Source organism: Thalia democratica, unplaced genomic scaffold, assembly GCF_965202585.1.
Source record: "Thalia democratica unplaced genomic scaffold, ktThaDemo2.hap1.1 HAP1_SCAFFOLD_1603, whole genome shotgun sequence".
NCBI lineage: Eukaryota > Metazoa > Chordata > Thaliacea > Salpida > Salpidae > Thalia > Thalia democratica.
This window is the reverse complement of record NW_028140434.1, coordinates 1-26703: the sequence shown is the minus strand read 5'-3', so window position 1 is coordinate 26703 and position 26703 is coordinate 1. Positions and strand designations below refer to the sequence as shown.

General features: G+C 25.5%; 1 protein-coding gene across 1 annotated transcript; it reads left to right on the top strand.

Annotated features, from left to right (window-relative positions):
• Positions 1 to 3843: 3843 nt before the first annotated feature.
• LOC145848683 (uncharacterized) lies at positions 3844 to 24824 on the top strand (the record flags this gene model as incomplete). Its single annotated transcript, XM_082953988.1, has 4 exons — positions 3844 to 3925; positions 4154 to 4230; positions 15969 to 16157; positions 24647 to 24824. Coding segments are annotated over 4 exons (526 nt in total), but the record flags the coding sequence as incomplete, so codon positions are not given.
• Positions 24825 to 26703: the final 1879 nt, after the last annotated feature.

Sequence of the window (26703 nt, the reverse complement as noted above, 5' to 3'; positions counted from 1 at the left end):
GAAAGTTTTAGTTTTCTTTAATATTGCACAAGTTAGGTTTATTTAATACTTTTAATGTAAAATATGTTTTTTAATGCTAACTCACCTCTCTATATCTTTATACTTTGTAAACTTATGTTCCTTTACTTATTGATAAAAACTTAGTTATACCTCAGTATATCAGAATTTTTTTAGGAATAAGAGATTAAATTAAAATTCTGAAAAAAGTATGACTGTGTTAAATAATGAAAGTATAATGAAATAATGAGAGTTTGAAACACAAATAAATAATACACCATACTAATAATGCCCTATATATGAATAAACATCTTAAAAAGAAATCTAATGAAACTTCCTAGCAAAAAGTAGCAGTGATACTTAATAAAGATAGAGCTTACACTTAACACACATCTAAGTTATTTCTATTCTAAAGTAAAAATATAACTAATTTTCATTTAACGTTTTTTTTAGTTTAAGTTCTTCTGTAACACTTGCCTCGCACAGCAACTTGCTAAGAAGAATAGAATATAAATGTTAAGTATCAAATAAGTCAGATATAAGTAAAGATAAAATCTAGTTATTATTAAAGTAAGTAAAACTTTTCTACAAGTATTGTTATTTTATATAAAATCAGACCCTTTTTTTATATATGTATAGTTTTATCTTTTGTATTCATATTTATAAATTGGGAGCGGGTCAGAATGACACAGCGACAAAATGACACGGTCGTCAAATAGACACGGTGCGTCACTTTGGCACAGCGTCAAAATGACACAGTGCGTCACCTTGGCACGGTGCGTCAGTTTGGCACGGAGGGTCACTTTGGCACAGCGACAAAATGACACGGTGCGTCACTTTGGCACAGAGGGTCACTTTGACACGGCGACAAATTGACACGGTGCGTCACTTTGACACAGCGACAAAATGACACGGTGCGTCACCATGGCACGGTGCGTCATTTTGGCACGGAGGGTCACTTTGGCACGGCGACAAAATGACATGGTGCGTCACTTTGGCACAGAGGGTCATTTTGGCACGGCGACAAAATGAAACGGTGCGTCACTTTGGCACAGAGGGTCATTTTGGCACAGCGACAAAACGACATGGTGCGTCACTTTGGCACGGAGGGTCATTTTGGCACAGCGACAAAACGACACGGTGCGTCACTTTGGCACGGAGGGTCACTTTGGCACAGCGACAAAATGACACGGTGGTAAATAAGGGAGGGAACGATTTGTTGTGAAACTTCAATCTTCATTGGTATGGACAACGATCTTACTTTTCTAGGAAACTTTTCGGATTCCTGTCTTCTAACCGGTTTTGTAGAATCAGCAACAATCATATTGATTAACTTTAAAAACAAAGACCGCAGGAATTTTTGATCGTGACTTCTAAAATAAAGTGAAACACGTAATGTTTATACTTTCTATTCTCATCGTCGTACTTATAAACAACATGCTCATTTTTAAGCAGTAGCAATGTGTAAGGTGTGCTTAAAAGCTGTGCTTAATAAACAATAACTAGTTGTTTGTATCAAACAACGTTCACAAAGATGAAAAAGCAGCAACTTTTTTAACAAAATACGACTGGCAAAGTTAAAGGAAATTTATTTTTGATTTCTTTCGAAAGGAAAAACTTAAACACAGTTTAGTACTAGAACTTGAAACGAGTAATAAAATTTAGAAAATGACTTGCCATTTTACGACTAAAAAGATAAAAACTCATATAAACATATTTTTTAAAACTCAGCAACATTCTGATTTAAAAAATACAATCTTCATTTTAGATCAATCATTCAGTAAATCAAAACAATAAACTAGTAGATGTAAATACAGAGGAAAATTTGTTTTTTTAAACTAAAACTCAGACGTTATCGAAAGCAACTTTTCTGCTGTTGTAATTCTAAATTCTAATGCGGTTCTTATTTTACGTTTTTATGCTTAAAAAAAATTAATACTTGCGCACTTTTGGCGACTTAATAGGTTGCAATTTTGAACTAAATACTGCATTCCCTGACGAAAATATAACAATAAAACTTATATTTTTTACTTTTTCATCAGAAAGAAATCAACTCCTAATTAATAAACAATATTGTTTTAAAATTTTAGAAAAAAGTTTTTAGAAATCCCAGAAAATGTATTTATTTAAAAAAAAACTCCTTTTTTTTATTCGCAAGATTAAAAATAGAAAATTATATATTATTTTCATAACAGAGTTAAGACAAAACCGAGTTTTTTAAAACTTTGTAATAAAACTCAAGAATATAAAGTAGAATAAGTGTTTTACAAGCAAATTAAAATCTGCTTTTACTGTATTATTATGAAATTTATTTACTGATTTTGTACTAAATACAAATGCAATTAAATCCTTATATGCAATAAAATACTATAATATCTGTCATACTCTAAGTTTAATTTTTTATATTTAAGACTAAAAAGTTTGTAAAAATTAAAAAGACTTAAAGTATTAAATTTAATAGAATGGCTGCAGCTTTAATTAGAAGGCTGCAGCAGCAATGTTGTATGTATAACCTTTTCTATGGATTAATTTTTTTTAAAGTGATAAATTTATAAATGCGCATGAATGGTTGCATCAGACTCTTAATTTTCTCTCAACTGTTCATAATACTATTTTTAACTTTTTCATAAATTTAGGCTCCAGATCCGTTTATTTTAGTTATTTGCTTTTAGACAAGTTTATTATATATTTTCAATACATAGTTTTAAGTAAACATCCTAACTTATTATCTCTTGTTGAACATAAATATATATACATATTTAATATAAATGGCTAGTTACTACAAAAGCAGCTTAACTCTGTATTTTTAAAAGCTAGAGTTAAAACACGCATGACTTATTCTTACTACGAAATAATGCTGTATTAATTTTTTAATAATAATTCCTGATAATAGTTAATTAAACTTTTAACGAAAAATACTAAACTTTATTCATTACATAAATATGAAAAATCTTGAAACGTAAAAAATAAAAGTTAAGAATATTTTTATTTTTATACTATGACTTAGATTTAAAATTAATGTATCATATATAGTTTCAAATGTATCAAGCTACTATAGTTTGGAAAAAATATAATAAATCTTTTGTATAACTAATTACTATCAAAATTTTACAATTAAAAGTTATAATACTGAAGAAGTTTAGTTTTGCTTATAAGTTTAATAATCCATGCTATAGTGACGCACCGTGTCATTTAGTCGCTGTGTCAAAGTGACGTATCGTGTCATTTTGTCGCTGTGCCAAAGTGACGCAACGTGTCATTTTGTCGCTGTGCCAAAGTGACCCTCCGTGCCAAAGTGACGCACCGTGTCGTTTTGTCGCTGTGTCAAAATGACCCTCTGTGCCAAATTGACGCACCGTGTCATTTTGTCGCTGTGCCAAAGTGACCCTCTGTGCCAAAGTGACGCACCGTGTCACTTTGTCGCTGTGCCATTCTGACGCACCGTGTCATTTAGTCTCTGTGCCAGAATGACCCTCCGTGCCAACGTGACGCACCGTGCCGAGGTGACGCACCGTGTCATTTTGTCGCTGTGCCAAAGTGACGCACCGTGCCAGAGTGACGCACTGTGTCATTTTGTCGCTGTGCCAAAGTGACGCACCGTGTCATTTTGTCGCCGTGCCAAAGTGACCCTCCGTGTCGAAGTGACGCACCGTGCCAAAGTGACGCACCGTGTCATTTTGTCGCTGTGTCATTCTGACACCCACCCTTGCTCGAAAAGGTAGTTTGAAACAACATATGTTAAGTAATAAGAAAGACTTCTAATGTAAAGTTTGCGGAAAATATTTCTCTAAAAAGAGCAATTTAAAAACTCATTTTGTTACTCATACAAAAGAAAAGACATTTAAGTGTGAGCTGTGTGACAAATCTTTTGCTCTAAAAAGTAGTGTAAAGACACATGTTAGATCATACTGGAAAAAAAAAATTCAATGTGAAGTTTGTAAAAAGAAATTTCCTAGAAAAAATAATTTGAAATCTAATATGTTGTTTCATACTAAAGTAAAAGCCCATGAATGTGATATTTGCAAGAAGAAGTTTTCATTGAAAAGTAATTTAGTAACTCATTTTAGAATTCATTTAGGAGAAAAATTTTATGGTTGTGCAGAATGTGGTAAATGGTATACACAATGTTCTAACCGCGATAGACATATACGTTCAGATTATAAGGAACTAACTAAGGAGAAACAATCAGATCTGAAGTGTAAAATATATAGAAGTTTTGATTATGACTACCTGGTATAAGAGAACACAATTGAAACTGAACAATTCTTACTTTTCAGAACAAATGTTTAAATTTACTGTTCTTATAATATAAGTTTTTTAAAATAGTTGCTACTTGAATAAAATCAATTTTTAGCCTGCTATATAATTTTACAATTGGTTTATAGTTTCGCCCGAATAAAAGATATTTATAATCTGAGTATTTATTATGTTTATAACTATAAGCATTTTTTTTATCTTTATATATCACTGTTTATATAGAAACACAACTTCTACCTACTTCTTTTTAAAATAGAAGAAAACTATTTTATTTTCTTAGTAGATATATATAGTACTTAAATCAGTTGCGAAATATAAATTTGAGTTGGTACTTCATCAAATAATAAAATGCACTTGTTTAAAAACAAATAAAATTAATTCTAGTACCATTTAATTATTTTGTGATTTAGTCCATACATTTTAAGAAACTAGTATGCTTTCACCTTGAAATAGAAAATTACAGTTTTTACGCTAAGTAACTAATACTTAACAGTTTTATGTTTTTACACATTTTGATGCTTTCTCAGGCTTCTAAGTAAATATATCACAAGCGTCTACCTAAATTGCAAAAACTGACAAATAGTAACTATTTGAGCAAAATCAAAGTTGTATGTTTAACATTAAAAAAAAAATAGTTTTTTCATTCTTTATGTTTATTAAGCAAGTATATGTTTATTTAACTAAGTGAGTTTATTTTTAAGGTAGCATTTTATGTGGCAATTAAAGCTAACGATAAAATTAAAAATAAAATATCTTATAGTATAAATTATTTCGTTAATACAAATTTTTAGATTTTGTTCTACTAATTATAGAAACTTAATAAGATTTAGAGGTAATAACTAATAAATATTTAGAAATAAGTTATATAAATTATGTTTCAAAAATCAAAACTATTTTGAAAAGTTCCATAATGAACTTAAAAGTTCTTGTCAGTGATTATCAAGGTCTTAAGTGATCATTGGTACTTTACTTACTTATGTTTAGGGATTTAACAATAATTGTCATCTACTACACAAAACATTTAGTTCATAAGTTGATTTCTTTGGTTACAACGACAGTGATTCAGTCTAAGTTGCAGTGTTTTTTGTCTGGCTATTCTTTAGATTGATTTTTAAGATTACTATTTTCCTAAATTAACGAACTTCTTTATATTTAAAATTTTTAAACAAAATAAAACTCCAATTATTAATTAGGGGTTTTTATTTTGTTTTCTAAAAAATAGCTAGTAAGTTATAAGTTTTATCCAAATGTTAAAATGTTGCAGTTTGTATTTTATGTTATTTGTTTTAATATTTATGAAATATACTTCAGAAGTTTACAAATTATTACAAGTATGTAAATATAATTTAACATCCAAAATTTACTAATTACAGAAACAAATCTTTAATTCTGTTATGACTTCTATTTATTTATAGATAAATTTAAACTCATGAAACATTTAAGCAAAAACTAATATTAACAACCTGTTAATTAGAATATTTATTATAAACATACATACCGAACAAACAAAAAATTATTTTTCTATTAAATATTTAAACTCAGTTTTTACTTACTTATAAAAAGTAAAGATTAAAATTTAACTACTTAATTTAATTTGTAATTAATGATACAATTTTTTTTTGTTTCTACAGAAAAAACTTTAATTTTTGTATTATTAAATTATTAAAATTACAGCCTTATAAAAATAAAAGTTACATTATTTTTGACCTGGTAGTTTCACAAAAGTTTACTATTCTAACAACAAATAATCATACAGACGTAGGAGTTGTATTCATACAGACTACGTCATAAAACAGTACAACTAGTAAAAATGATAGAAGTAAAATGTTACCTTGATTACCAAAAAGTGTTTCAAAATTATTTCTGTATCAGATAATCATAAACAATGCTTCTATAAATTTTACACTTCAGTTCTGATTGTTGTTCCTTAGTAAGATCCTTATGATGAGTACGTATATGTTTACATCGTTTAGAACTGTTGGTAAACCATTTTCCACATTCTGCACAACCGTAAGGTTTTTCTCCTAAATGAATTCTAAAATGACTGACTAAATGATATTTATGTAAAAACTTCTTCTTGCAAATATCACATTCATGAGCTTTTACTTTATTGTGAGACAACATATGAGTTTTCAAATGATCTTTTCGAGAAAAGTTTTTGTCACAAACTTTACACTGAAAGTCTTTTTTTCCACTATGAATTAGCATATGAGTTTTGACACTACCTTTTCGAGTAAAAAATTTGTCACACAGTTCACAACTAAATAATTTCTCCTTTGTATGAGAAACATAATGATTCTTTAAAGTTTCTTTGAAAGTAAATTCTTTTTTACAAGCATAACATTGGAAGTCTTTTTTACCACTATGTATTAAGGTGTGTCTTGTTAAACCTCATTTTTGACTAAAACCCTTATTACATACGTCACATTTAAATGGTTTGAACCCAGAATGAACTCTTTTGTGTGTAATCAGCTGTGACTTGTATTTAAAAGTTTTCTTACAAACATCACAAGAAATATTCTTCAAATTGTTTGTAATGTTTTCATTGTTTTCCATGTTGAAAAGGTGTTTACAAATCAATAATAACTAAAAAACAAGAAAATCATTAGTTAATATAAAAAAAGTAAATAATATTGAAATTAGAATCAAGCGAAACTATGTTTCTGAATTTAATTAATCTTTTAAAGATTCATGGAAATTACGTTTTTTTTCTTTTAAGTGAACAACTTTTTAATTAAACATAAAGTTAGAGTTCAAAAGTAATAAAATTTTACAAAGCTAAATAGTTTTTTTTTAATTGAGAACTATTTTTTTTTCAGTTTTAAACAGCTTAAGTTAATTGATCAATACAGAACTTGTCATACTATTGGAGAATGTAGTCACCTTTTTTTTATTGTCTTAATACACATTTATCCAGCCTTGTAACAGAATCAAACAATTTTGTTATAAGCAATCAACTTAAAAAACTCTTTTTCAGTTTATAAATTAATTTTTAGTATAGAAAATGTATAACAAAAATAATAAAAAATATTATATTGCCTCGACATGTCCTGTCCTAGACATTTTAATCGTTGAGTAATACGCGAAGACCGAGAGGTCTTATCATGCACCAAGTCCAAAGACTAAAATTTTTCAGCGTTTTTTGTCAATCAACAAATTTTAATTGCCAACTCATAGTTTATTTTTATATGACAAAATTCAGTAAAACGTTTAATTGCCTTTACATAACAATTTTAAATTTTGCTGTATTATATAACGGTTAATTTTTTACCTTAAATAATTCAATTCTATTAATGTAACAACAAGTTTGCAAAAAATTTTTATCAGTACTTAAAAAAAAGTTGAATAGTCTTTCTATTTAATATATATTCTTAAACTTTACTATACTTAAGATAGTATAAGTTTATTGTTTCTGATAAAACTGCTGAAAAGTTTTATATATTCTTAGCAATAATTAGGTTCTTAAAATAACTATGTTATATAATTATTAATTTATTTTTTTCGGGAATTCATACTTAATGTCTTAGATTTTACTTTAGATTACTTTTACTTTTGTTAATCGAAATTTAAATGGTAAAAATAATTATTATTACAGTTAAATTCATTAAAAAACAGAATATGTTATTAAAAACTTAAGGCATTAATTTATGCTTAGTTTTCGAACTTTATAAATTACAGCTTATAATAAAGAAACAAAATTGACATCAAAAATAAATAAATGTTTAAATATTTAATTTTAGTAAATTAATAAACTCATAAAGTACAAATAAACTTTAAAAAAGTCAAATAGAAGAAGTACATTTATGTAAGATGTTTTACTAATATTAATTCTTTGAAACAATCTGTCACTTCTTTTCAATTTATAATTTTAATTAAGTTTTATTATTAATATTTTTATTGGAGTTTTTTGTGCGAAGTAGACTCGGGCATTAAAACCTGAGCCGCTTAAACAATACACACGAAAAAAGAAATAAACAAATTACATTTAATGAAAATTAAAATCTAGAAATAACTTAGTAAAAAATTACAAACAAATAGTCCTAGATGATCAAATATAACTTGGTATGCACAAAAAACAAAAAAAAAAAACTAAACTAAAGTATAACAATTAGCACTTAGTAATTAAATAATTAACTTAGTATCAAAATAATGTGAAAGATATTGCATTTTAGTAAAACAAATATATCTAATATTTTTATTTTCATTAGTAGATATCTATGATTTCATTGTAAAAATTCATGTAACTAAAAGAATTTAAATCTTAATGGAATGAAAAAGTATTTATAACTAGTTGTATACTCGATATTAGTTTTATTAGTTTTATATTTATCTTTATGTACCAGGGCCGGCTCTAGATTGGTTTCCTAGAGCTTTTACTAACAAAAACATGAAAAAACAAAAGTCATGTTTATGATTTTGTTGTTTATTTAATTAATTTACAAAAAATATTTATTTAATAAAAAAATGTGAACTTTTAGTACTTTAATATTAACTAATATAAATTTAAATCAAATAATTAAAACAAAGAAATGCAGCAGTTAACGGAAAGTTTGTTTATATAAAATTGTAAATTACTACTAAATCTACTTTTATCTACTTCTCTAAATTTGTTGTATTAGTTTTGGACATACTTTTTTTCTAGTTGCTTATGACAAAAATTAAAAATTGTATGATCAAGACGTATTTTTTAAATACTAATGAATGTAGCTACTAAGTGTGATAATTTAAAACTAAAGTTTTTATAGTCAAAATAACTAATGTGCTTTGTAATGTTTACGTTTTGTAGTTATGTTCAGAAAATACATAAGTTTTAAGTTTTGCTTGTGCTTTATTACTGAATTTTTGAATTATAAATACAAGTTTACAAAATATTTGCACTATAATGTATTAGTATTATTTTAGTTCTTTAAGTTAAAATAACTAAATAAAAAATATGCACTAATTTTATATGTAGAATAATAAAATTGGAACAAACTAAACTGTTTCGCAATTAAATGATAGTACTGCTACAACACAATCTTACCTTTTGTAACGACTTATTCTATTTTTCTGTTTTTATATAAAATGTAAAAGTTCACAGAAAACTATTTAAACATTAAAAAAAAACAGCCTTTATTTTAAATACATCATCTGTAGTATCTACATACATTTCAAATATTAAACATATACTTCATCAAAAAACTAAATTAAATATTCTCTAACTAAAATAAATTTATTTTTATTTCACCACTTAAAATATCTTTATGCCTACCTACTTTGAATAAATATCGTTTTATACTAGTTTATTTGAAAGTTACATTATTTGCAAAACAAAAAAAATAGTTATATTTGAGTTAGTAGTACTAATACTAAAAGTATTTTATTTTTATCACACCAAGTTATGATGTTTAATGTTACGTTACGCTGTGTATTTGAAAAAAATATTTAAAGTTTTTAACTTACTAATTTCTTTAATTTGGATGTACTCAAATAAAAGGGTACATTCATTATTGATTAGTCATTTTTAATTGATATCATAAGCTTATATTTGCGATAAAATGATCATTAAAACAACTTGTTAGTAATTTTAGTTTTAAAATAAAACAACAACTGACGCGGAATATAATCAATCGTTTAGCATTGGTAAAATCTAGTTACTAAGCTGGAATATTTTCTTATTCAATTATAGATTGACAGTAATTTTAAACGAAATTTTTCTTTTTTTTTCTTTTAGTTGTTGTTAATTTGTTAATGGCATGAAATCGTAAGCATGTAAAATGTTGATAATGTTAAAAACAGTTTGGATTTTTTTTTAAGTTTGTAAAAAAAAATCAAAACTAAGTCTAATCTGATAAGACACAACAGAATTCATTCAGAAGTCAAACAATGAAGAAAATGTTAAGTATGGGAATAAATAAGCTTAAGTTATAACTTTTGAAACTCGAAATATATAATATTTTTATGTCTTAATTTAACATACTTAACTTTCCCAAAACTCAGTTTGTACTTTTTTAACTTCTATTGTTAAATTGTTTTTTTATCTGCTTTATACAAGAGTTAAAAAATCAGACTTAAAAAATATAAACACAAATGTATGAAGAATATTTTTTTTTAATGTATAAATTTACTTTGTGAGTTTGATGATTACTTGTTAAATGTTTACAAGTTTTTTAAATTAAACGATTTTATTATAGCAATGGTTATTTGTAAATTTTTTGTGAACATGGAAAATAATGAGGCTGTTAAAACGAATTTGAAGAACATTTCTTGTGATATATGTGGGAAAACTTTTAAAACTAAGTCTAATTTGACAAGACACAATAAGATTCATTCAGGAGTCAAACCATTTAAATGTGATGTTTGTGAAAAAAGTTTTGCTCGAAAAGATTGTTTGAAACAACATATGTTGGTACATAGTGAAAAAAAGAATACCAATGTTATGTTTGTGAAAAATATTCTGTTTGTTGTTCTGTAGAAAATATAAGTCAAGAAAACATAGATCAAAGCAAATCCGAGCTATTCCAGTTCAATATCAATTTTGAAGAAAGCCAGAGTACAGAGGGAAATTACACAATGCTTATTCAAAAAGAATCTTCCTTCTATAAAAACACAGAACGTTAAAACTTTTCTTGACATCTTTTTTCTGAACTTTACCAGAAAAGACAAACTTTTACAGTGGTATGTTTGCTTTTCTCAGATAAGGGATACTACTTAGAGATTTGCAAACAGGAGGGGTAAATCTTCTTAGTAACTTACGATTTTGAAGAGTTAAGCGACCTGATTTATCAACCTTGTCAACACATTGATGGCAGTCCTTCACTTCCACTACCACTCCACTTTTCCCCTACTTGCTAGGAAAGTTACCTGTTCGATAAAGTATCACGACACGATCACCGCAATTCAGTGGTGGCAACGATTTTGCGTTCTCACTTATATTTTCCAGAGACTTTACAAAACAAATACTGAGAGATTCTTCCTTTTTATTCCAAACGTCACGCCAAATTTTTGAGATCTGCGGGATCTGTAAGTCATAACACTCTTTCTGACGTAAGATAATGGCTTCTTATCATTTAGAGGTAGGTGAGGATTGCTTTTGGATTTGTGCGGTTTTTGTCGCCATCCAGTGTGTAGAAATACATTTTTCTGTCCCTGTACATCCTTTTTCTTCTTTACGGTTTTACGCTCGAACATATTTTTCCTATTACCTCGGATGCAAAAGCTATCAGAATTTTGTGTAGACAATCCACCAACCAGAAGTGCGTTTGATTCATCAGCTTTATTTTGGTGACTTAGATAAACTTTTTTACGGGACTTTATCAACCATTGTTTACAGGAAGAACACTCAATATACCTCATATTTTTACTGCTCCAAACAAATTTATCAGTTTATTTATTACATATGCTGCAAGTTATTTTACCACTTGGTTTTTGTGTGGTTTTCTTTAGAGATTTGTATGAGAAAACTGAGGCTGTAACAGCGGGGTTTTGACAGTGCATCACGTGCCATATCTTTTCTTTCAATAAAACCGATTGTCTCATTGACATTTTTCTCATCTAGATTTTTCCATCCTAGCACCTCTTTACGGATATCCTCATCGGCTAAACCTGTTACTATGACATCTTTTAGAATTATGTCTGTAAAGTATATCATTTGATTACAGCCATCCTTTGGGCATTTACATGTGTACGAGCATGTACTGGCTTTTCCCTTTAAACATGCAGCAAATGATCTAGTGTTTTCAGTCAAATCCTGTCTTACACTAAGAAAGTCTGATCGTCGTACAACAACTGAAACAGGAATAACTGCAAGCTGCTTGATCATCCTTAAAAGCTCTTGCTCACTTAAATTTACTACATCTTCATGTGCCTTCAGAATAGCATCGCCTAGATCTTCCTCACAGCACTGGTATAGTTGACGGCCTTTTTCTACCTCTGTCATCTCTATGCTATCTTTAAAAATAGTCCACTTTTGTACAAATATATTCCAACCCTCTTCATTGCAGTCTGTCCCTATTCGAGGAAGGTCCATTTTTGGAGGCTTTGGTTTTGAAGAATTTGCATTAATGTGAACATTGTTATGGATGATAAGCAAAGAGGCAACTACAGAAGCATCGACGTCTGGTGTTTCATATGTGTAACTCTCAAGAGGGCATTTAATCACGGGCATTGTTGATTCAATTTAGTAAGACTTTATCATAAATAAATATACCTTTCTTGGTTGAGTTTATTCACAAACTAATTAAAAGAATGATAAAGTCTGTAATACAAAACATAATTAAAACTAGGTAAATACTTATACACAAGTTATTATTTGTTAACTATGAAAATATTCTAAAGACGTTTTTTGTAATTTTAATTCTAACAAACTAATTATTTTAAGGTAAGAAAACGTATGTTTTATGAATTAAAATGTTAAACAAACTTATTAAATTACAATAGTAAATTGTCCAAAAAAACATGTTTTTTAAACTACGTTTTTATTATAAGCAATTATAAAAAACTTATAATAGTTTTACAATTTAAATGAGGTTTTATGTACATCTAACCAAGCTTCTGTAAATCATATTTTACAGAAGAAAACTGAAAAGCAATTAATGCTATTTAACTATTTAAAAAATATCAGTACCAACTTTAAATTATCTAAATTAAAAAAAAATCCCATCCAATTTTTAGTTAAACAGGAACTGACTTAAATTTTATTTATTAAATTGTTAAGTATAAAGCTGATTATACGTTTGAAAGCAATGAATTACAAAAAATAACAATTAGACTCTTTCTGTACAATCGTAAAATAACATTATTTTAGTTACACAGATATTGAAATTCTTGTATCCTTATTTACGGTACTACTAGAGAAATTAATATTAAACTAAACCTCATGTTTACAATTTAAAGCAACAATTGTTTTGCATACAATAAAAATAAGTTTATTACCACTCTAAAATTGTTTTATTACAATTTTGTCAAGATGAATCATGTTTAATAAAAGCAGTATATCTTTATCAAAAATACATTTTTACTTTTTTCAACTAAACTTGTATTTAAATCAGTAAAATTTTAATAACTTTAGCAAAGTTTAAAAAATCTTTTATTACAATACAACGAAACAGGAAAAAAAATTTTATTAGCTATAGAAGATCATAATTTATATTTCAAGTAACTTATACTTACTAATTTTATACTTTACACATATTTATCTTTTATCAGGCTTCTAAATAAACATATTACAAGTGTCTGCGTAATTGTGAAAGTAAGAAAAAATGAGAAATATTAGCTTTAAAACACAAGTTAAGTAGTAATATTTAATTTTTGATAAAAAATAAAACTATATTAGGTTTTTAAATATAACAAATGTCTTTATCTAAAATAATTTTATGGCAGTATGCAGTAACAGCAACTTTTTATGTAATAATTTAAGTTAACGGTAAAGTTTATTCGATACATTATTGTTTATTAAAAGGTTTAAAACCAGTTTTTAGATTTCGTTTCCATCAATTTTGATAAAACATAAAAGTTTAAAAATTTTAGAGATATTTTGACAAAAGTAAAATTGTTTTGTGTTTTGTAAACAAATGTGTTATAATAAAAAAATTAAATTTTATTAAGGTTTTTGAAAAACTAATTTAATTAACTTTGTAAATAGTAAGCTATAAAACGTTATTTCCTTGTTATGTTTTATTCTAAATTGTTAAGCAAAGACATCAAATGCGTTTATTTATGTTTTAGTTATAGAACATTAATGTTAATTATATATCTGCCGGATTTGAACATAACTTGACGAAAAGAGAATCATGTAAAACTGAATTTACACATTAATATAGTTCTGTGAAGTTCTATATTAAACCTTCAAACATTTATAAGTTTAAAAGATTTATACATTTGCTTAAATTTTTTAATTCACTTTCTTTTAACAAATATTTTAAGAAACTCGACGTAAACTGTTAAACAACTAGTCTAGCTTTAATCAACATTGTTAACTTTAACCAAAAGAACTAAATAACATTGATAATTTATTTATTAAACATCCTTAATGTTTTAAAAGAAGCTAGTAATTAAAAAGATAATTACGTGGTTTTAATTGTAATTGTTATATTGGTTATTTGGTTAAAAACTATAACAAAAGTATCTAAAAGTAAGAAAGTAATTTGTTTTTATAAAACGTAACATTTATGTTTTTTATTCTAATTTACATTTATCTACTTTATCTAACTCGTAACCCTATAGGTAGTTATAAATAAACACTAAATACAAACAGTATCAAAGATAGACTTAATAGCATATAACTTATATAATAAAGAGCACAGCTAAGTTTACAACCTTTTGTTCAAAAATTTATTGCAAACATACATTACGAATAATTTAAACAAAACTAAAGCAGTAAAAACAAAAAAGCTTTTTTTATTTTGATAATGTAACTTTTTTACTAACTTAAAAATAATAAAGTTTGTAAAGTTGAAAGTGCAAAATGTGTATTGTTAGGGACCTATTTAGTCTGTAATTTTTTATAAAACTATAACTAATAAAACTGATGGTACACAAATATAATTTTTGATAACTTACACGAAAGTAATATAAAGCTAACCTGTAGACTCAATTTTGTTTTAAAGATTCCCTTTTAAGAAGTTAAAAAAGCTAAATCAATGGTCTCCTTCATCAAGATTTCTCAAAATGCTACCATTAAAACCGCCTAAGACCTTTTTTGGTTCTTGATCATTAACTTTAGAATGTCTAGTGTAAGTTTTAAATTATTGCCTTGTTGCTCTAACGGTTAAAACTAACGATAAAATTTTCACTAAAATCTCTTATATTGTAAATAATTTAAAAAACAAAGTTCAAGTTATAAAAAAGTTTTATTTGTATTAATTTAATATTATTAATTTATGTGAGTAGTAATTTAGATTGCTGTTATGTTACACAACGTTAAAATCAAATATGTTAATTCAAAAATAATTAAACAAAATAATTAAACTAAGATACTGATAAATATGAGTAACTTGTAAAATTAAAATCATAATTATAAGTTTATACTTTACAGACTAAATTGTTTTAGGCTACTGATATATATATATATATATATAAATATAGCAACATTTAGTAATACAAATGAGGTTTTAATGAAATTTATCATAGAAAAAAGTAGCAAACTAGCAATATAATCTATGTCGTTCTTGATTGAATTCGCTCTTTCTAATCTTATTAGTCTTCTTACATATATTTTAACTAAGACTTAAACTTGTTACGGAAACTTGAGTTTTTTATTAAATCAAGGTATGATGTTGAAAATCAATATTTATAGCTAGTTTTTTAATTTTCAAAAATAAAGTGTTCAGGTTTTTATATTAAGCTAATTCAAAAGTTTTGCAATGTTTAGTAACTGTTTCATAAGTTTGTATTTATACAATAATACAATGAAGTTTTTACAGGTTTAAAAATAACAATAGACTTATTAGACCTGTTAAATATTATTATTGTGTATTTTGTTCAAAAAGACACTTCATTATAAAAATATTGTGAATAATATCTACTACATTTTCAACTAAAATTCAAACATTAAGGCTAAATATGTTTATAATTTATAAATAGGCTTTTAAGAATTTAAGACAAAACTTTGGTTGTTTTCTATCAGTTTTTGTTATTTTGTAAACTAAAGTGTGAACATGGAAAAAAATGAAACTGTTGAAAACAATTTGAAAAAAAACTTTTGTGATGTTTATAAGAAAACTTTCAAATACAAGTCACAGTTGATAACACACAACAAAATTCATTCAGGAATCAAACCATTTAAATGTGAAGTATGTGACAAGAGTTTCGTTAGAAAAGGAAATTTGAAAAAACATATGTTGGTACATAGCCAGAAGAAAGATTTTCAATGTCATGTTTGCCTTAAGAATTTTGCTCGAAATGGTGACTTAAAAAGGCATTTTGTAACTCATACGAAGGAAAAAGCATTTAAATGTGAACTGTGTGACAAATTATTTTCTAAAAAAAGTAATTTGAAAGTCCACATGTTAATTCATAATGAAAATAAAAGTTTTCAATGTGAAGTTTGTTATAAGAATTTTGCTCGAAAATGTCAAGTAAAAGTTCACATGTTGTCACATACTAAAGTAAAAGTTCATGAATGTGATATTTGCAAAAAGAAGTTTTCACTTAAGGTTAATTTAGTTACTCATTTTAGAATTCATTTAGGAGAAAAACCATATGGTTGTGCAGAATGTGGAAAATGGTTTACTCATAGTTCTAATCGTTGTAAGCACATACGTACTCGTCATAAGGAACTTATAAAGGAACAACAGTCAAAACTGAAGTGTAAAATATATAGAAGCATTGTTTATGATTACCTTGTGTAATAAAAGTGGTGGAAAACCTTTTATTTTATGTAGATTTTATTTAAACAGTTTGTTCACAAGAAGATCATTTATTTGCTTTTTCTGGTTATTTTGTTTTAAAACTTCAAAAACTGTACGCAAGTTACATAAATTTTTATTATAATTTGTTTAAAAAAAATTTCAAAAATTTGTACATATCTTACTAGTTGTAAATATTCTTACAAGACAATTATTTGGTTGTTTTAAGATTTTATCATAAGATTTGTTTACATAATTATAAAGTTATAAATAGATTTATGTCTATGGTTAACTATTAAAATATTAATATATATAATATTTTATTGATCACAAGTATAAGTTATGTGTAAACCACGTCGTTAAAAGCTTTTTTTGAGCTTTTGGTTAAAAAAATTAAAACTTATATCTACTATTCGTATTTTTTTAATGATTTAGTTTTTAAAAGTATAAAATTGAAATAATAACTTTTTATACTTTTATTAGTACTAAGAAATTAAACTTCATTCCACTTAAGTTTTAATGCTTTAATTTACTTTTTGTTATTACTTTATCCAAACCTAACTTAAAGAAAAGAATTGTTGAAATATACTCGTGTCGAACGGCACGATAATTGCTTTTAATGGCTATTAATGGCTTTTCCATATTTAATTTAAACTGCAGGTCGACGTACTGTAAATCACGTTTTTTTTTGAATTAATATTTATTTTTGTTATTTGTTTTATACTTTTGTTTTTCTTTAGTATAGTTAAAAATAATTAAGCTAATACTTGCTTCCGAATATCATTTTGTTACACGTCTTTAATTAAAAGCGAAGAAGATTATGTGAATAGTGAAAATGAAATAAAAACCAGCTGGAATATAAAACTGGAATACTAAAATCTTATATTTACATTAGTATTAAGAAAAATAAGTTTATGCGAACTACATCTTTATTTATATTTTTAAGCCATCCAAACCTATATTTATAAAAGAACTGTTATGTCAAACGGCATAACTTATACTACAAGGCTTTCTTATTTCCAATATTTAGATGTATACTTTATTTATATTGCATGTTTACGCACTGTAGTTCACGCATTTTTTTGAATTTGTATTTATTTTTAGTATTTGCTTTAAATTTTTAGTTTTACTTAGTACGGTTGAACTTTAATTAAGTTTAAAATTGTTTCTTAAGTTTTTTTGTTTTAATTGTTCTTTAATTTAAAGTGTAGAAAATTTTGTGATAAGTTCAACTAAGTGAAATTAAATCAGCTGAATTTATAAAAATCCGTTATTAATTTATAATAAGTGTAAATAAATCAAAAAAATTAAAAAATGTACTTAAATATTTTTTTATTTACCTATTTATATTATAAATTAAAATGGTTTCCAATTCCTAGCTTGCTGTTAATAAGATAAAAGATAAGGAAAATAGTTATATAAAAAATATATAAATACTTTACATAATTATTACAATTTATACAATTACTTTTTTTAAAATGAGTTATCTAAATAATAAAATTAAAACATATAAAGTCGTATGCGAATATTTAAATATTGCTCATCCAAGTTAGTTTATTTATGTTGTAGTACTAATTATAAGTAAATGAAGTGATTACATTATTTTACGTTATTATATCTCAAAGCTAATAAATTAGTTACTAAAACAATGAATCGTTACCTAAACGATTATTACTTGGTATTTTTTATTCAAGTTTTGCTTATATTAGGTTTTGTGGTTATGATTTACTTTTGTCTTTCTAATTAAAATCTGTAAAAACTTGTTTTAAACTTATATATCTTGAAAGAAATATTTATCTTTATCAACAACTTAAATTATAATAGTTAATAAATGTATAGAAACTATCGAAATTGTTACCCTACTTCAAATTAATATACATATTTTTCAAAGTTTACTAACTTTATCGATATAAGATATAAATTACGTCTATTATTTATTAGTAATTTGTTTTTAACTGCATTACTTAATAAATAGTTGTTAAAAAACCGCTGTTTAAATTGCTTACAATTTGTCTAAAAATAAGGACGATTTATTTAATTCAATTTTAGAACTAGTGATAAAAAAAAACATTAACATACTTCATGATTATTATAAGTTAGTTTAAGTAGTATGTATATACTTTGAGCAGCTTATAAAAAAACAAGCATTATAAGGAAAAGCAAATCATATACTTAAAATAGACTTGCTTTGTTCAAAAGTATTATAAAACTTTCTCTTACACCAGGTAGTCATTAACAATGCTACTATGTATATTACTTTTCAGTTTTGATTTTTGTTCTTTACTAAGCTCCTTATGAGCAGTACCTATGTGTTTATTGCGTCAAGAACTATCAGTATACCATTTACCACATTCTGCACAACCATACGGTTATTCTCCTAAATGAATTCTAAAATGAGTAACAAAATTACAAAATTATGTTTATGTAAAAACTTCTTCTTGCAAATATCACATTCATGAGCTTTTACTTTAGTATGAGACAACATGTTGCTTTTTAAATTCCCTTTTTGAGAAAACATTTTCTCACAAATTTCACATTGAATATATTTAAGCTAGTGATTAGGCTACTGATTTATATAGCAACATTAAAAAGTACTTTGTAAACCAAACAAACATTTTACTAAATTATGCCATAGAACAAAATAGTTAACTAGCAGTATAATCTACGTCGTTGTTGGTTGTTTTTTATTTTTTCTAATTTGATTGGTCTATTTACAAAAATTTAACTTTTATCTAAATAAATTTATTGTGTAATTGTTAATTTCTTTAAATTTAAGACATAAAGTTGATAAATAATTTTTTAGGTTTATTTTAATTCTTATAAAAAAGCCATTTCTCAGTGGATCTTACCACGCTATTAATATTTAGCAAGGTCAAAATTTTTTACATGAAATCGGATAATAATTAAAATAATTAATTTGCACGTTTATTAGTGCATTTAATTTTAGTTTTTTAGTATTAAGGATAAAGTTATTAATCTAAAATTAACAAGTTGTATAACAGTATATGTAATGATTAGTAATTATCTTATTAAATACAAATTTATATAATAATACAAATAAAATGGTAACAGAATAAAAAGTGCTTATTTATCATTTTTAGGCCTAGATAGTAATTAACTTTAGTTTTTGGTATTTTGTAGATACTTTTCATTTCAAAGAATGTTGTTAAGAAGATATACTAAACTTTTAGTTTATAAAATAAAAATACTTAGCTTGAATATAATTACTGTTTAGTGTTTCAGAGCTAAAAAATTATTTTTCATGTTTTCTTTTAGTTTTTTGTTGTTTTGTATGGAATTGCGGTTATGGAAAAACACTTAACTGTTAAAATCAATTTCAGAAAAAAAATCTTGTGATGTTTGTAAGAAAACGTTTAACTTCAAGTCACATTTGAACAAACACTGCAAAATTCATTCAGGAGTCAAACCGTTTGAATGTGATGGTGGTGAAAAAAAGTTTTGCTAAAAAGGGTGATTTGAAAAAACACTTGTTAGTACATAGAGTTAAAAAATATTTTCAATGTCATGTCTGCTTATGAATTTTGCTCGAAATTGTGACTTAAAAGGGCATTTTGTAACTCATTCAAAAAAAAATTGATTTAAATGTGAACTGTGTTAAAGTAATTTGCTGTAAAATTAGTGTTAAGGCTCACATGTTAGTTCACAATGGAAAAAAAGACTTCCAATGTAAAGTTGGTGAATAGTATTTTTCTTTGAAAAGCAACTTATTTAGACATTTTGTTACTCATACAAAGGAAAAGTTATCTAAATGGGAACTGAGTGAAAACTATTTACTCTTCAAATTGATGTGAAAACTCATATTTTTGTTTATACTGGTAAAAAGAGTTTAAATGTGAAGTTTGTGCAAAAAAAAACATTCTCAAAAAAATCATTTAAGAAGTCACATGTTGTCACATACTAAAGTAAAAGCTGATGAATGTGATATATGCAGCATGAATTTTTTGCAGAAAAATAATATGGTCACTCATTTTAGAATTCATATAGGAGAGAAACATTATGGTTGTGCAGAATGTGGTAAATGGTAAGCACAATGTTGTGGACGTTTTATGCATATACTCAAATGAATATAAGGAACTAACAAAGTGACAACAATTAGAACTGAGTTGTAAAATATATAGTAGCATTGTTTAAGATTACCTGGTGTAATAATAAAAACCTCAGTACTGAACATAATAAATATTTTAAAACAACAATTTATAACAATTATTTATCCTAGTTTTATTTTATTTCATCTCTAGAAGTTAGTAAAATCGTTGCATTTTAAATATTAGTATTTTAACGTTAATAATATTTAGCCTCTCTTTTATTTCTCTAAAAAATTTAAAAAGGTTCATTAATTAACTTCGTTTATCACTTCATCAGAATAAACCCTATAAAAACTGCTAAAAATGCTAAAAACTTGCTAAATAAAATTTATTTGTATAAATAGTGCAGAGCTAATTGTTCGAATAATTTATAGGTGTATGTTTTTATCAACTTATTTCTATCGTCAGTAAAGTATTTTTCTTCGGTGCCAATATGATTAAACTGTAAAAATGGATGTAGTTGTAAACTTTTGAATTGACATTTGTCAATTGTAGTATTTTCTTATAGTTCTATATGTTATAAAATATAAAAATGTCTATGGTTTTTTTGGTTTAATGCAGACTTATTGAAACAGTTTCAAACTTATTTTCAACTTCATTTTCAACATATAAATTTAAGTTGGTATATGTGTTTATTTTTATTTTATCATGTCGAGCCCATTGAAAACTAAAAAGTACTTTTAAGATAACTAATGCGTCTTTTCAAAAAAAAATTTAGAAGAAATATTTTCAAACTAATTTCTTACAGTTTTACTTTATTGAAAGTTTTTATATACTTCAAGTTATGTTTGACAAGATAATATAATTTTTAGCAGCTATAGTGTAAATCTTTAGTACTTTTTTTATCTTGGAGCTTTTAAAAAAGTTATAATTTTATGAGGAAAACTGATTGAGAGTTTATACCGCTTAAGAATTACTTTAAAATCCAATTTGATTTTTTTTAATTTTATAGTAAGATCGATTTTCATTACTAAAACCATAGCTTGATTCAAGTTTATTCAAGAATAAAGACAAGAGGTAATTTGGTCATTTTATTTGTCGTTATTGAAACGGCTAATTGTTAAAAGTAAAAATAAAAGTTTCTACTAGTGTATAAAACAAGTACCTGCCGATTACGCACTTTTAACACAGAGTAAGCGTAACTAACCGACAGTGCGTACTTATAAAATTTTGGTTTTTAATACCTACATAAGCCTAACACATGTTCATTCTCATTACTATCGACATTTTATATTATAATTTTTTGTTTCATTCATGGGGTAAGTAAACATGTTCATCATTTTAGTTGATATTGCGTTTTTAAGCTAGTTTTACACTTAGTTTTAAAACATAGGGTATGTACATGTCAATTGCAATATTTATTATACTCGTTTATCTCAATATTTATTAATATTTTATTGCTATTCACAACTATGCTTAGAACATGAGGTATGTAAATAATAATTGCAATGTTCATTAACTTCGCTTATATAAACTTTATAATGTTTTAAGTACTTTTAAAACTTATCTTTTATTTAACGCAAATTTTTTTAGCTTTGTTAGTTAGTTTCCTTGAAAAAATAAACTGTGTAACAATAAAAAAAAACACATTTTATCATCATAAACTAGCCTTGGTAAAAAGTACTTAAAATAAGAATTATTAAATATGTTTTTTTATAATTTTAAATAAGTTATGTACTGTAAAAAATTTAAAATAAACTGTAGTATGTTTGTTTTAATAAATGAACTTAATACACTGTTTGTACTTTATAAACATTTCATATTTCCATTAGTATTGATTGAGTACAGAATAATTTTCTTTTAAAATACTTTTGTGTTACTACTTTAAGTCTTGTTTTTTTTAATTTTCATCAAAAAATTCATTTTGAAGACAGCGTTTGTCGGCTTAAAATATAATGTATCGGGTAAAAATTAATATAATTTATCTGAAACTCTTCTATTAACTATAAATACATAAATTTTTAGTGTTTTCTAGTTTCTGCATACTTTATTTTACATTTTGTTAAACTTTAGTTTTGCATTTTAAATATTTGTACATTCAATGATTATAGATTAAATAATCAACATGAATAACTTGTAAAACAAATTAGTATGTTTTAAATTTAAAACATAAAACGCTATATGTTTTAAAGGAATAAATAGTACAGAAAAGTTATTGAATTTTATGTAAAACAAAATTAGCGTTTTGCAAAAACAAACTTTAAAATAAAATTGTAAACTAGCATTATAAAATTTTTTATTGTTGAAGATTTTCAATTAAAAAAAAAGTATAACTTAAAATTTCTTTTACTAAATGTTGATTTCGTTAAACAATAAGCGTACTTGAACTTGCCGAAATCTTTTCTCAGCTTTAAAAAGTGGTCGTTTATGGATTTAAAAGATGAAAGTTAATTATTATATATGTTAAGATAGTACGACACCTTCAATATTGATTAGTATTTATTCAATAAGTTTATAATTGTAATGAAAATAATAAAAAAACTACTTAATTATTCTTTGGTTTAGTAAAATATAAATAATTATTATAAATAAATAAAATTATCTTTTATCTGCTTTCTATAAAACTTGTCTATTCAAGACATTAAAATTTATAAACGAAGTGTATTAAAACTAGTGATGTACCGAACTCACTACCCGGGTCCGGGTCCGGCCGGATATTGCCATTTTTGTCTGATATCCGGTTCCGGCCGGATTCTAATTTGAAAAAAAAAGTCCGGATCCGGGTCCGGCCGGATCCTAGCAGAGATCCGGCCGGACCCGGATCTAGTTAGTAAAAAAGAGCTAGAAGTTAGTAAAAAAGAGAAAAGTATTTTTTCAAAAACAAAACCTGTGTAAATTAATAAGAGTCATTTTCGTCAGTTAAAATTAAACACCTACCGTGATTGGCTGATTTTGTACACGTGACTAATTTACATTTATTTACATTTAAACTATGAAATAAACATTTCATGAAATGCAACTCTTTACATATGTTGTACAATTGAAAACTTTGGAATGAATACTTGCATTATTTATTGTTTAAAGTTAAGCTCAGAGAATATTTAGAGTTAATACGGTTTAATGTACAAGCCAATGAGAATCATATGACGAAATGTTTCAAACTAAATACTGATGCACCAAAACATCAAAACATGACAGGCAGTTTATATGTAAGCAGTTAGTTAGTTTGGTGTGTAGCTTGAAGCATCAAAATATCTTGAACTTTTTTGTGAATGCTTATTGTAAGTAGTGTTTTGTTTTAAAAGTGAATATTTCAACAGGTGTTTAATTGTTTAAATATTTAAGCCAGGTTTATAATTTAAAAGTTTATTAAAAATTTTACAGTTTCTTGTTTACTAAAAGTTTTATTTAATTTTTATTTTTTTGTTTTAAGTCTTTTGATATAGATTAAATAGCTTCCAGATTTTAAAGTGTTACCAAAGTAATTAATAATTTTTTATATGCTAGTATTTCTTGTTGTGTTTTATATAAAAGAATTTGAAAAAAAAGTCCGGATCCGGTTCCTGCCGGACCCGAAATTGTGGGTCCGTTACATCACTAATTAAAACTAAATCAATTAAAAAATATATATTAAAATTTACTTAATAAGTTTGATGATAATTTTCTAGAAAACAAATTTTTCTTATAAAACAGTTTTGCTTTTAGTTATTATTATTTTGTAAACTTATTGTGAACATGGAAAATTATGAAGCTGTTACAAATAGTTTGAAGAAATTTTCCTGTGATATTTGTAAAACAACTTTCAAATATAAATCACATCTTATTGCACACAAAAAGATTCATTCAGCAGTCAAACCATTTAAATGTGAAGTATGTGAAAAGAGTTTTGTTCGAAAAGGTAATTTGAAACAACATATGTTAGTACACAGTTGTAAATTAGACTTTCAATGTTATTTTTGTGGTAAATACTTTTCTCTCGAAAGAGCAACTTAAACATGCATTTTGAAACTCAAACAAAAGATAAAGCAGTGTAAACTGAGTGAAAAACTTTTTACTCAAAAATATCATGTGAAAACACATATGTTTGTTCATACTGGAATAAAAGATTTTCAATGCAAAGTATGTGAAAAGAAGTTTGCTAAAAAAGGTAATTTGAAAAGTCACATATTGTCACATACTAAAGTTAAAAATCACGAATGTAATATTTGCAGGAAAAAGTTTTCACGTAAAAGTAATTTAGTCACTCATTTTAGAATTCATTTAGGAGAAAAACCTTATGGTTGTGCAGAATGTGGGAAATGGTTTACTTACTCATCTAGTAGAAATTATCATATACGAACTCATCATAAGAAACTAACTAAGGTAGAACAATCAGAACTTAAGTGTAAAATATATAGAAGCATTGTTTACGACTACCTTGTGTAACAACAATTTTATAATTAAGAAAGTTTATAAATCAACAAGATGATTCTGTATCTATTCTTAACAATTTGTCAGGTTGCTTTGTTTAACAAAATTCTTGGAAGAAAAATATAAACAAAACGAAGAACAGTTTTTATACCTGTCAGCACCACTAATATTTCTTATGTTAGGTGTATAATTAATTGTCTAAAATTATTGTTGTAGTAATAATAAATTTATTTTAAAAAACTAAATGCAGTATATATTAATTCTAACTATAAGTTGAATTATAGTATTTTTTTAAATCTATACATATCGTTTTCTATATAAACATATTTAGATTTTTTAAGATTTTTCGTTAATTTCGTTTACTAAATTAAGAAGATTTTAAATTAAACAATAACTATTTCTCTTTATTGGTATAATTTTAATGTACTAAAAACCTATTTTAATTCTTATTTAAAACAAGTATAAGTTGTGTGTATGTCGTATGTCTAAAAAGTATATTGTCTTACAATTGTGTAACGCTGATATATAAAAAGAAACTTCTGAGCTATTATGTGGATTTTTAGTTATTGCTGTTTTTCATTATAACGTATAATTTATATATGCATACTACTCATTGTATAACAACTATTACACCTTTAAGTTTTTATTTTTATGTGGGGTATATTATTAATTGTCTGTATAAATAATTGCTTGATTGTTTTTGGTGTTGCTTAAACTAAACGTAGTATTTAGAAAACTTAATAGTAGTCTCTTCCAATGATTAAAATTAAAAATAGTATCTTTCCAACTTGAATAGACAAATAACTTGGTTTTTACAATTTTATCTTGAAACTTATTTACTTTGTCTCAAAAAACTTCAAGCTATTTTTTATTGATAACAACTATAAGTTGTGTATATACCATGTATATATTTAGTATATTTTTTAAGAGTTACATAAAGCTTTTAAATTACTAAATAAATTTCGGAGCTGTTATTTTTTATTGTTTTAATATGATGCAGTTTAGCAAACGTATTAAATTGAATATTAACTGATCATATCTACATCAGCATTTAGATATAAATAAACATGAAACGTAAACATTAATTGAAATTTCTGATGATTATTGGAAATAAAAAATATTCATTTGAAACAAAAAAAAATCGTATTTAGAATTTATAGTATAATTAAGTACGAAATACACAAAATATGAATCTAATATTGAAGGTTTCTTGAAACTAACTGAGAAGCAGATTAACAAACAAATGAGAAAGATATTTATCTATTTTTAAAATTTGTTTATACAAACTAAATAAACAACAAAAAAACGTTTTCAATGCTGAATATTAACCTCTTATTTGAATCGACGTAGTTCTTCTGTTATAATTTCTCAAAACGTGTAATTTCTTATAATGTGAAGTTGTTATATAATTTTTAAATCAAAAATTTTTAAGTATTGTTAACTTAAAGAATTTATAAAAAATAGTAAACATTAACTGTTTAATATTATTTTCCTTTAACGATTAGTTAACATTAATTTTTTTACTAAACGAAAATTAATCAACAACACTATCCGAGACAATCCTACAACTAGTTTCGTCCTATTATTCTTAAGTCAACAGCTCACCAGGCAGGAATAGTCGCGAGAAACCGCTGTTGTGATTTTAACCAAGCGACCGTTTGTGGGTA